Source organism: Heterocephalus glaber, unplaced genomic scaffold, assembly GCF_053883595.1.
Source record: "Heterocephalus glaber isolate CG9 unplaced genomic scaffold, H.glaber_assembly_v1.0 deba00001442, whole genome shotgun sequence".
NCBI classification, from domain to species: Eukaryota; Metazoa; Chordata; class Mammalia; order Rodentia; family Bathyergidae; genus Heterocephalus; species Heterocephalus glaber.
The window spans coordinates 49,776,520-49,789,375 of record NW_028258296.1 but is presented as its reverse complement, the minus strand read 5'-3'; the positions used below and the strand labels follow the sequence as shown (position 1 = coordinate 49,789,375).

Genomic DNA, 12,856 nt, shown 5'->3' with positions numbered 1-12,856 from the left:
AATCATGAATTGCTCCATTCAGGTAAACACCACGCAGATTGTGGCCGGCCACACTCACATTCAGAGCAAATGCTTTCATTCTGAAGCTCAAGGTCAGCCAGCCACAGTGGCTTCTTCCTTAGCTGCCTGTCTCTCTGGGGAAATGGTGAGAAAAGTTTTGTAATTTACTCCATACCTCCCATACAGCTCTAGCACCATTTCTCTTTAAGGAATGTGACAAGGCACTTTAGAATTGTCAGCATAGATAGCCAAGTTCAGTCAAAAAGGAGAGCAGTTTTGCTGAACCTTAATGCCTTCCTAAGTCCTTGGTACCAGATGCACTATTTTCCTATCAGATATGCCAAAACCACTAAATAGTTAAAACACATCAAATTATCCCAAAGTGGCCAAAACTGATTTTTTTTCCAAAAATAAGAGAGCTCCTAGTCAGCAAACCTCATGGTCATATTCCATCATAGAAAACTTTTGATTACGATAAAAATTAGGAAAACAGACTTGCAACACAAAAGACTTCAAATTTTTTCCCTTTATCTTGCTCAAAGCAAGAACTAACGGACAAAGGAGAGAATTAAGGAGAACTGTTACAGCAATGAAAATCACTGCAATAACACCAAAAATTACTATACCTGTATCAACATATTCCTAATGTCTTACATTTCTAGTAAGTTTTCCCAACTGAAGTCTACCAGGTGGGAAGTAGGAGGAAGGAGGTAGCAGCTGCCCTGACATCTTTGATGCAGTATGAGCTACTCTTGGGTGCAGCCATTGCTTCACAGAACAACATGGGATGAATAGGTCAAGAAGTCTTTTGGGTCAAGCATTCCCAAGTCTTTAGTATTCAAAGGATCAGCAAAGAGTCCTTAGGCTTGTTAATACTTAGCCAACCAGATACTAGGCCAACACCAAAGAACATTTAAAGAAAACCTTCCAATCCACAATGTCAACTTATAGCTAGACAGTCTGGGGGCAGCAACAGGGACAACATTCCCTAGCATATAGAAGTCATATTCTCATACCTTTTTGATTGTTCAAAATGGGACCGTATCTACACTTGATATTTTTCTGAAAGACACTAATTTCTTGACAATTTCTCTTAATTAGCAGCTCTCCAGAGCCAATGCTAAGCTTCCTGTTGACCCTGCACATCAGTGGCTCTCAGGCTTGTCTTTACACCGGGGTCACTGAGAGAGCTATACAAAATCCTGATGCCCAGGCAGCACTCCAAACCAACAAAATCAGGCTCTCTGGAAATGGGACACAGGCAGCAGAGTATGAAAGATCCCCCAAAGCGCCCAGAAGGTGGCCAGGGCTAAGAGCCAGTGCTGTAGAAGATCATGGGGCACATAAATTGGGAGCCAGGGAAGTAGATAAAATCCTCCACAAAATTCAAGCATAGAGGACTTGGGAGATATTTATTAGCAGAGTTAGCAGGTTTAAATAGATGCAGCTAATGCCATAGTAAACTGCCTGCAGAGGCCAAGACAATTTCTTCCAACTTCTTCATCTGTATACTGATGAGACTTTTAACAATTTACCATTAATTAAAATTTCCTGGCTGAAATTGACCAAAATATCATTAAGACATAAAGAAAAGGAAGGGCAAGCTGAAGCAATAGTCCACAGAAAGTCATACAAACAGACTTGCCTCCGGGGGTCTAGAAGGAGGAAGAGCCTTTGACTGTCCCACAGGAGGAACAGTTGGGTGGGCAGAACCCAGCCACAGACTGACTCAAGGCCAGTGCTCTCTTCCTTGGGTTCCTCACCCCTGGGGAGGATGCAGTTGGATGGGGGCCACCATGGAACCCTAAAGCAATGGTTCTGAAACTTAAGTCTACATCATGGTCACTCACCGGGCTTATTAAACCACAAGTTGTCTTGTTTCACTCCCAGAATTTTTGACCCAGGATATCTGAGGTGGATCACAAGAATATGCATTTCTAACAAGTGCCAAAGATGCTCGAGTTCCACTGTGGAGCACACTTTGAGGACTACTGATAAAGCATGAGACCTAGGACAGGCCAGGTCTAGGAGAGGTACACCAGATATTAATATTTAGGTGTGTGTGTGTGTTTGTGTGTGTCCTATAGAGAAGGGTCAGAAGATAATCTTGAGGTGAGCTGGGATTTATTTCCATACATTTATCAAAATCATGAGAGCCATCTGATTTTTTCTTAAGTGATTATTCCATGAGAACAGACGAGGCTTTAAAAATAGATATTCATTTGGGTTGTTTGTCCCTGATATATTTGCATTAGGAATTGGTAATATTTAAATTGGATTTAATTTTAGAGCTCCAACCTTCACTAGCATGAGACCGAACACAATAACAACATGATCCATGAAATCATTTAATGCTTCAGCATTCTGGGCAGGGCATTTCTCTCTCCAGTAGCAAACCATACCCATACTGAGTAAGAGAAGATCAAAGATATGGGAGATGCTGGACAGGGGCTCAAATAAAGCAACCAGGCACCTCAGTGAGATTAGCAGAAGCACTAACCTACACCGGGGTGGCTCGAGCAGAAGTTACAGACAGAAGGCCAGATGCAAAGATCACGGAGGTTGCAGATGCAGGGACTGATTGTAGATAACAACAATCATCACCCCAAGAAGGCAGGTCTGCCTGAGTTGTAGAATTTTATACTTAGACAGAAATCATTTATTCTAATGATCTTAACTGGAAGGTATGCTGGTCTTAGTGGAACATCCAGCATATTTATAGGCAGTTACTGTTACTTCTTTGGTTGTTCCACAGATTAAAAGTGAAAGCTTTTTGTGTCTTACAGAAAGCAGGCCAGAGCAGTGAGAGCAGCAATGTTCACTAGCACCTACTAATGTATAAGATCCACCACACTCTCCTTTCACCCTGTTCCACACCCCTCTGTAAAGCCTGTGTTATACTTCTAGCCTGCTTTTGAGCTCAGAAGTTCTGTAGTGACTTTCTCTCCCTTCTTCCCTGATGAACTATTTTTTCCTAAGAGCTTTGTTCAGCTGTTACTTCCCTATGGACATATGTCTCTTACTAGTCTGGACAGATAAAACTAATTTTTGTCTCCTCTGTTTCCATAGAATATGAAATATACATCATATTTATCAAGGTGTACTTTAAATTCTTAGTCTTGTGCTTGCATTTCCTCAGTTCTAGATTATCTGGTATAGGAAGCATTATATCTGATTCTTCTTTAAGTTCCTAGCACCTGGCACAATGGCTTATACAAGGCCTGCAAATGTAAGTGGTTAATTAATGAAATAAATGTTAGAATGGAGAAAGCATCACTTATTAATCCAGTAAGGATGCAAATTGGGAAGCATTACTGTCATAAAAATCTCAGACACCCTGAATCAGAGAAAACCTTAAATATCGTCTGTGCCAGCCGCTGGGCCTGAGGAAGAGGAATCTCAGAGGTGCCTAACAATGCTAAGCAACTGACTCGAGAATCAGAGGGAATTGGATCAGGACAGCTCTGTGGCTTCTTTGCCCTTCCACCTGTGAGGCCCAGCCAAACCCCGAGATGAAGAGTTTGAGGAGCAGTGAGGTCCCCCTGCCCATGAGTAATGGGGCCAGATAGTGCCCACAGTATCTTAGCCGAGGGGAAATACCGACATCCCTGTGAGAGTGTGAAAGTGCTACTCCCACAGAACCTAGAGATTTTAAAGGGTATTTGAATGTTTTACCTCTAGACCTAACTTTCATATGAGTATTGATTTTTTTTCTATTAACTTCTGAGGCAAAAAGGTTATTTTTGAGGAGATTTGGAAAGGAAGAGGAATGAAAACATCCCAGTCGTTCACTTGATGATTCCTAGCAGCATGAGTCCACTCCAGGGCCTTCCTATCTCCCTGTGCTCCAGCTCCTCTTCGTGGTTGGGGATCTGAGGAGCTGTGATGGCCTCTTCAACCTTTGCTTCCACAGCTCGAGATGAGAGGAGATTGAAGGGAAAATGGCGGGGGTCCACACTGGAACAGGGCCTGATGAAAGGAAGGGATTCTGGAGTGGGAAAGACAATGCAGACAGGAAGGCTGAAGATGCCATTCTAAATTTTCTCTACAACAAATTCTGGGATAGACATAAGAGTTCACTGGTTTAGTCATAAAACATGTCACTCTCCTTCTTACAGCCCTCACTCCATTCCTGTCCCCACAGGATCCAACCTTAAGTCCTGGCTACGTCCCTGTTGACCTGGCTTTTAGGCCTTTCCAGCTCATTTTGTAGGTCTCTGCCATTCATGCTTAGTCACTTTAACTTATCTCTACCTCAGGACCTTTGCACTTGCTGTTCTTTCCACATGGAATTCTCGCTCCCTCATTTCCCTTCGTCCTTCAGATCTCAACTTGAAAACTACTTCCTCAGAGAACTCTTCACCAAGCAACCTTCATACAGTGGTCCCTTGATATACCTTCCTCTCTCATCAGACTCTGTTTATTTCCTTCCTGGCATAAACGGAATCTGAAGATATTTATACATGCAAGGGTGTAAGATCCATGACACTAGAGACCTTGTCTGTCTTATTCCTTGCTGTGTCTCCAGCACCTAAAACAGTGCCTGGCACATAGTAGATGCTCAGAAAATATTGTTGAATAAATGAAAGAGGCATCTACATCTATTAGTTTACAGAAGTGAAAGAGGAGAGTGCATCTATTGCTTCTAGAAACAACTAAAATCAAGTGGAATTTTTTCTCACCGTATTATCTACCAATCCCTGAAATACGACTTTCAGCACCATGCTCTGAGAGTCATATCCTCATTCAGTAAGAGCTGTGGGTTATGTACCAGCTGATGAGGTTTTCATGCATTTTTATCAAACCACCAACTGCTCTGAATGGTCAGGATTTCATCTTCTTTTTTAATTTTTATTTTTTATTGGTCATGTTTGCAGTACATGATGATTACATTCCTCATGGGGAGCTGGTACATAGACACAACACATCTTCATTCTTTGTCTCATCCCTTTCCCTCCCCCATCCACCCTCCCTCCATCTCTCGGCCCCCTTCCCTTTTGAAAAATATCTGTCTCTCTGTTTCCTATCATCTATCTTTTATTTCACTCTTTATTTATAGTTTGGGTTTATATAGGAGAAACCATGTGGTATTTATGTAATTTATCTTAGGCTGGTTCAGTGTTGGGTCTACACATCTCTGCATATGTTATATGTGGAATAATTTCTACTTGGATGCAACTTTAGGGGTCTGCTGAAGCAGGACTTTAGTGTGGGTCTAGGAGCACCTGCACCAAGTATAAAACCAGCCATGATGTAAAAGCAGTCTTGGTAGCTGGATTCTAGCTCTTCCTAGAGCCTGTTGCTGGTAAATTCCTGGAACTCAGAAAATAGGACTTGTGCTTTTAGCACATCCCTCCCCCTGCCAGGGCACAGGTATCCATCCCTCTGCTGGAGACTATGGTGCAGGGCCCATCATCTAACATCAGCTCTCCTTCTCTACAGAGTTCTGGCCTGTGGTCGTGCAGTGCAGGGGGCTGGATGGCATGCTGGACCCAAGCTCAGCTCAGTGTCTGGGCCCAATAACAGCATTGCCAAGGGAACAGCTTTCTATCCTGGCCACACTGAGGTAAGTACCTAAGAGGTGTCTGCCTCGCCAAGGTTTCTAGGTCTGGAGCTACCGGGACCAGAGGCCTCAAGGGACAGAACAGTTGGAAATAGCAGGTGGAGGAAGGGGAGTTAGATCCTGCTTAGTGATTCTGCAAAGGTGGCCTTCCCAGCCTGTCCAGAGAGGAAATCCCTCGTGTCCTCAGGCTGGCCTCACATCCAGGGACAGATCAAGAATAACAGAACACAAGACCTCGAGTAGACAGCATAAGTTGGACCCTCCATACAATGCCTCATTGGGCTGTCTCAGGGGGTGACCTTCAGAGATGGAAGGTCCACAGTTACTCTCCACGCCCTTGGCCAGGGAAGCAGAAGGGTGAAGAAAAGTTCTGCATCTGATCACTGGCGGGTCTGGCTCTGAGTTCCATGTCCACCAGGCACATGTATTGACCAAGTTTCTTACTCCACCCTTGTTTCCTCATCTGGAAAATGGGAATAATATGGCCTACCTCTCAGGTTTGTTGTGATGGATAGAAAATCATGCCAGATTAAGTGATAATGGTGGTCCTTACTTCACCTAATCCATTGTAAGACAGGTCTCTAAGAATTCAGACCTGAGAGTCTGTCCCATACTTGCAGCCAGCACACCCGTGCAGGAGACCAGCTAACCCATAGGTACTCTTATGCGCTGGTGCTCTTGCCACATATTTCTATCATAGGCATTTCAAGTGTTTTTGGATCAAGTCTACATGATGTTCAGAAACCTGAAACACGAGACATAAAATGGATTAGATAGCTACATTTTCCCTTATATCTGAATTTGTGGCAATAGGAAGGCAAAACCCTCAATCTGAACAGAAATTCCATTTTGGTGTTTAGGATACAGTGGGTGCATGCCAGGACCTATCGATAACAGTGTGTATGCAGTCTCAGACCTCTCTCCTCTAAAAGGTGCAGAGGCTGAGCAACAGCCCAAGGGTCCTAGGCTGAGACGATCACATACTAGTTGCATGACCCTGAGTCCCCAGCCTCTTCAAGGCTGTCCTTTGGAAAGTTACAGGATCAGGCTAGTTTTGTGGTTCTCAAAATGTAGTCCCAAGGACAGCAGCATCAGTGTTCCCTGGCAACTTGTTAGAAATGCAGATTGTCCTGCTACTACCAAATCTATAGAATCAGCCATTGTAGGTGCGGGGCACAGCAGTCTGGTTTAATCATCTCTCCAGTGATTCCGATGCCCTGAAGTTTGAGAGCCTCTAGACTTCAGTCACCGATATCTCATTCAGACCCTGCCCTCTCCAATAAATCTTTTCTGGGAGATCCCAGCAAGAAAACTGAATTTTATTCTGTCAGGGCTCTTCGTGTTTAGCCTAGGACACCTCAGGAATTCCTCCCTCAGGAATCATGGAACTACAGAATTCCTCCTGGCCCCAACAGCCAAGAGTGTCTGACTTCGGGTTACAACCAAAGGCAGCAGCCGGTTTACATTCAGAGTGGAGGCCAAGGGTAAAGCAATAAATAACCCTTGACCTTCTCTCAGAATGTGGTGAGGGAGGTAGATGAGGCTGCATTTCCTCAGCTACAAGAATTTCCTCCTTGTCAACAGTTAATGACTCCATAGCCTGAGAATCACTAAGTGCTCTTGGCACCTCTGTCTCCAGGTTAGATCGAAGCATCCTACTTCCTTCTATAGTGCACCTCACAGCCATGGTTGCCAGGCTTTCCTGTCATTTCGACCTTCATAGCCACAAATATCTGGGCTGCTGCTCTGCTCTGTCCAGCAGCTCCACCACCTATTCAGATGAGGATAGAACTGTGTGAATATCATTCAGCAAGTACCAGGAATATCTCTTAATATTGAAGTGTGTGAGTCCAGGTAATCTGCAGAAAGCACTGTTAGCCAGGAAGAAGGCAGGGGGGCCAGGCAGCCCCTGGAGGCTGGATTCAAAAATATCCTGATGGATCTCCCCCGTTCTCAGTCATTTATCCTCCATTCTGGGTTGGAGCAGAACTAATAAAGAGCATTCGCACCTGACATGGAACATATCCCTTCGTGTGAGCCCCTAATTGCATCTTCCAAGCTAATCACTCAGCCTTCAGAGCTGTGTTTGATGAAGCCACATGGAGGGCTGTCAGCTGTTCAGGAGAAAGTCTTCAAAGGTTGTTTCAAAAATAAACAGACTTACCCGTCGGTTTACTTTAAACAAGGAGAGATATAAACCGTGAGTTATATCACTAGAATAGAAAGCACACAAGTCACTCATTTCCTTTGTATCTAGTAATCATTACTTTAAAAAAATACTTTCTGAAAAATTTAAAAAGATTCTAGGAACACACGACTATGACCCAATCAAGTATTTTTTTTTTTAAAAACCCAGCCTTTTAATATAAAACCCAGGAGACCTCTTTGAGATATTTTCAAATCTAAACGAAACAATCTGTCCATGAAGCAAGTCTCCATTGTCATTAAATGATATCAGGTAGGTATCACATGGCAACTTGACATGGGGTTTAGAAGTAGCATTGGACTCCAGGAGCTTTGTGACATTGGTTTAGTAGAAGGAACAGATAGATGTTAAGTAAAGGAGAAAACTTTATAATATTGTAAAGCTTAAAATATTAGAGTTAGAAAATATTGTAAACATAATCATTTAGATGGAAAGGAACTTTATCTCCCTGGGAATTAGAAAAACTTTTCAGTGGCAAGGACATTGAAGTTGAGTGTTGAAAGGAAAAAGGAGACTGCAGAGGGGGCTTCCAGATCAGCATGCCGCAGCTTCCAACACAAAGGAGGATTCAGGGTCAGCATGCCACAGGTCCCAGGGCAGAGGAGTCTTCTGGGTCAACGTCCCACAGCTCCCAGTGCAGAGTAGGAGGCTTCCAATCCAGGCTACCACCACTCCCAGCGCAGAGGAGGTGAGCTGCTCGGGCACCAGCAGCAACACCCACCCCTCTGTGATGAAATGAGAAGACACATAAACAAGTCTCAGAACCAGACTTCCAAATCACCTACAACAACCCCAAAAGGAAATGAGATGGAACATTCTGATACTCAACAACCTGGACTCACTGAACTAGCAACAAAAGAGGATATGGAAAAAATGATATCAGAAATAATTTCTCACATAACAGCAGAGATTGTGCCCCTAGTGCAAGACATGATTAATAAATCTAGAGAGGAGCTGGGGAACATCATGGAATCCCAACATAGGAAACAAATGGAATCCATAAAACAGATGCAAACAGATTTCCAGGAGATTAAAAACTCCATTGAAAGTCTATGCAGCAGAATGAGCCAATGTGAAGACAGAATTTCAGATATAGAAGATAAGATTGCAATTAGTGACTGGGAAAAGAAAAATGTCTTTAAAATTGTAAGGGGCCACAAGAAATCAATCCAGTAGCTGCTACAGGATGCAAAGAAGAATAACATAAGACTGATTGGAGTCAATGAAGAAACAGGAGAGAATTCAGATGGCATAAAAATCTGTTCACAGAAGTGATGGCAGAAAACTTCCCAAGGAAGGGAAAAGAACTTGACATACAGATAAGTGAGGTACTTAGGATTCCAATTAGCTTTGATCAAAAAAATTCTACACATAGGCATATAATTGTTAAGATTCCAGAAACCCAACAAAAGAACAAAGTTCTACAAGCAGTTAAAGAAAAGAAACAAATCACATACAAAGGAAAGCCCATCAGAATCACAGCAGACTTCTCAATGCAAACCCTCAAGGCAAGAAGAGGTAGAAGTGATGTATTTCAAGCCCTAAAGGAAAACAGCCTGCAACCAGATTGATATACCCTGCAAAACTATCTTTCAAAATTGATAGTGAAATAAGATACTTTCATGACAAAGAAGACCTCAGGAATTTCATGAATAGCAAACCAGCATTCCAAAAAATTTTAGACAAAAATCCTAGAAAAAGACAATGAGGATTACAACCCCAGGAAGCCCAGCAGAATGAATCCACCAGGCACAACAACAAATTAAAAGCAAAGAGGGGAGAATCCAACAAAAAAAAGTCACGACAATGATAACTCAATACGTATCAGTTATAACCATCAATGTTAATGGTCTCAACTCACCAGTCAAAAGAAATAGACTGGCAGAATGGGTCAACAAGCAATATCCAAACAATATGCTGCATACAAGAAAAACACTTAATTCAAAAAGAAACTCATAGACTGAAAGTTAAAGGGTGGAAAACAATACTCCATGTGACAGGAACCCGGAAAAAAGCAGGAATAGCTATCCTCTTTGGAGATCAAGTGGATTTCAAACCCACACTGATGAAGAGAGACAAAGAAGGACATTATATCCTTATAAAGGGAAAAATCCAAGAGGAATAGGTGACAATCATGAATATGTATGCACCAAACACTAATGTGCCCAACTATAAAAATAATACTAACAGACATGAAAAATCATATAAGCATTAATACAATAGTAGTGGGGGACCTCAATATCCCATTGTCACAAATAGATATATCAACCAGATGAAGAACAAGCAATGACATGGTAGAACTCAATGAAATTCTTGAAAAAATGAACTTAACAGATATTTACAGAGTGATCCATCCCACAAAATCAGAATACACATTCTTTTCAGCTGCACATGGGTCATTCTCCAAAATAGACAACATACTTGCTCATAGAACATATTTAGGTAAGTGCAAAGGAATTTAAGTTATCCCCTGTATATGATCAGACCATAGTGCCAATGAAATTAGAGACCAATAGCAAAAGAAACCACAAAACTTTCATAAACACATGGAAATTGAACAACACACTTCTGAATAACCAATGGATCACAGACAAAATTAAAGAAGAAATCAGACAGTTCCTACAACTAAATGACAATGCCAATACAACATACCAGAATCTATGGGACACAATGAAAGGAGTCTTATGAGGGAAATTCATAGCAGTGAATACTCATATTAGGAAAACAGAGCATGCCCAATTAAACCACCTGATGCTGAACCTCAAGCTTCTAGAAAAAGAAGAGCAGGACAACCCCAAAGCTCATACAAAGGAGGAAATTATAAAGATCAGGGCAGAAATCATTTTAATGGAGACTAACAAAACAACACACAAAAAAACAATGAAGCCAAAAGTTGGTTCTTTGAAAGAATAAACAAAATTGAGAAACCTTTAGCCAATCTTATCAAAAAAGGAAAGAAAAAGCCCAAATCCATGCAATTAGGAATGAAAAGGATGAAATTATGATGGACCCAGCAGAAACGCAGAGGATCATCAATACCTACTTCAAGAACCTATATGCCAATAAGATGGAAAACACAGGAGGAATGCACAGATTTCTAGACTCATATGAATTACCAAAGTTGAATGAAGAAGACCTAAAATTCTAAACAATGCAATATCAATCGATGAAATTGAAAATATAATTAAAAACTTATCAACTAAGAAAAGCCCAGGCCCTGATGGCTTCACCACTGAATTCTACAAGACATTTAGAGAGGAACTACTGCCACTACTGTTTAAATTCTTCAATGAAATTGAAAGGGAAGCAATACTGCCTAATCATTCCTAGAAGCAAGCATCACCTTGATCCCCAAAGCAGAGAAAGACCTAACCAAAAAAGAGAACTATAGGCCAATCTGACTAATGAACATAGATGCAAAAATCCTTAATAAGATACTGGCAAATAGAATGCAGAAGATCCTCAAGAATATCATACACCCTGACCAAGTGGGATTCATCCCAGGGATGCAGGAATGGTTCAACATATGCAAATCAATCAATGTAATACACTATATCAGTGGAGCCAAGGACAAAAACCATATGATCATCTCCATAGATGCAGAAAAAGCATTTGACAAAATCCAACATGCATTTATGATAAAAACCCTACAAAAAATTCGAATAGACGGTCTCTACCTCAATCTGATAAAAGCCTTCTATGAAAACCCAACAGCCAATATCATACTAAATGGTCACAAACTAAAATCCTTCACACTAAAATCAAGAACAATACAAGGATGTCCACTATCACCACTCCTGTTCCATATAGTTTTGGAAACATTATCCACGGCAATTCAACAAGAGAAAGAAATGAAGAATAAAAATAGGAAATGAAGAAGTCAAATTGTCATTATTTGCAGATGGCATGATACTCTATATAGAAGACCCCATGAAGTCCACCAAAACTCTCCTAGACTTAATAACCAAATTCAGTCAAGTAGCTGGATACAAGATCAACACACAAATATCAATAGCTTTCCTCTACACGAACAACAGAGTCACTGAGAGAGAAATAGGGCAAATAATTCCTTTCACAATAGCATCCAAAAAACTGAAATACCTAGGAATCATCCTAACAAAAGAAATCGCAGACCTCTTCTCTGAAAACTATAGTACTTTGAAAAGAGAGATTGAAGAGGATATCAGAAAATGGAAAGACATCCCCTGCTCCTGGGTAGGAAGGATCAACATAGTGAAAATGGCCATACTTCCAAAATTGCTATATAGATTCAATGCAATCCCAATGGAAATCCCAGCAGCATACTTTATGGACCTTGAGAAAACAATCCAAAAATTCACTTGGAACAAGAAGAAACCCAGAATACCAAAAACAATTCTAGCTAACAGAGACATGGCAGGGGGTATTACAACCCCCAATTTGAAACTATAGTACAAAGCTACTGTGATAAAAACAGCATGGTACTGGCAAAGAAACAGACCTGAGGACCCGTGGAACAGATTAGAAGATGCAGAAACAGATCCAGGCACACTCAGCCACCTCATCTTTGACAAAGGAGCCAAACACCCTCACTAGAGGAAAGATAGCCTCTTTAATAAATGGTGATGGAAAAATTAGATTTCAACTTGCCAAAGACTAAAACTAGACCTATATCTCTCACCATGCATGCAACTATAATTGAAATGGATTAAAGATCTAAATATTAAAACAGAAACGCTGAACCAGCTGGAACAGAGGTTAGGTAGAACTCTTGAAGACATTGGTGTAGGAAAAGATTTTATGAACAAAACCTCAGTTGCCCGTGAACTAGCACAAACAATCAACAAGTGGGATCTCTTCTTACTAGAAAGCTTCTGCACAGCAAGAGAAACCACCAGCAGTGTGAAGAGACAACCCACAATGTGGGAAAAAATCTTCACCTGCTCTTCCTCAGACAAAGGTCTACTATCTCGAATCTATAAAGAACTTAAAAAGATCAGACCTCTCAAATTTAAAGACCCAATCCAAAAATGGGCATCTGCAATGAACAGACATTTCTCAGACCAGGAAGTAGAAATAGCAAATAAATACATGAAAAAATATTCAAC

General features: G+C 41.3%; 1 protein-coding gene across 4 annotated transcripts in view; it reads left to right on the top strand.

Annotated features, from left to right (window-relative positions):
- Positions 1-12,856, top strand: part of Ngf (nerve growth factor) — a 59,463-nt gene that overhangs the window by 41,170 nt on the left and 5,437 nt on the right. For all 4 annotated transcript variants that reach the window (XM_004853789.4, XM_087213303.1, XM_087213302.1 and 1 more), the window contains one exon: positions 5,443-5,566. Coding sequence is in view for 3 of the 4 variants with exons in the window: in XM_087213303.1 (XP_087069429.1) it covers positions 5,443-5,566 (124 nt within the window). In the remaining variant the exon portion in view is untranslated. The remainder of the gene's footprint in view (positions 1-5,442; positions 5,567-12,856) is intronic.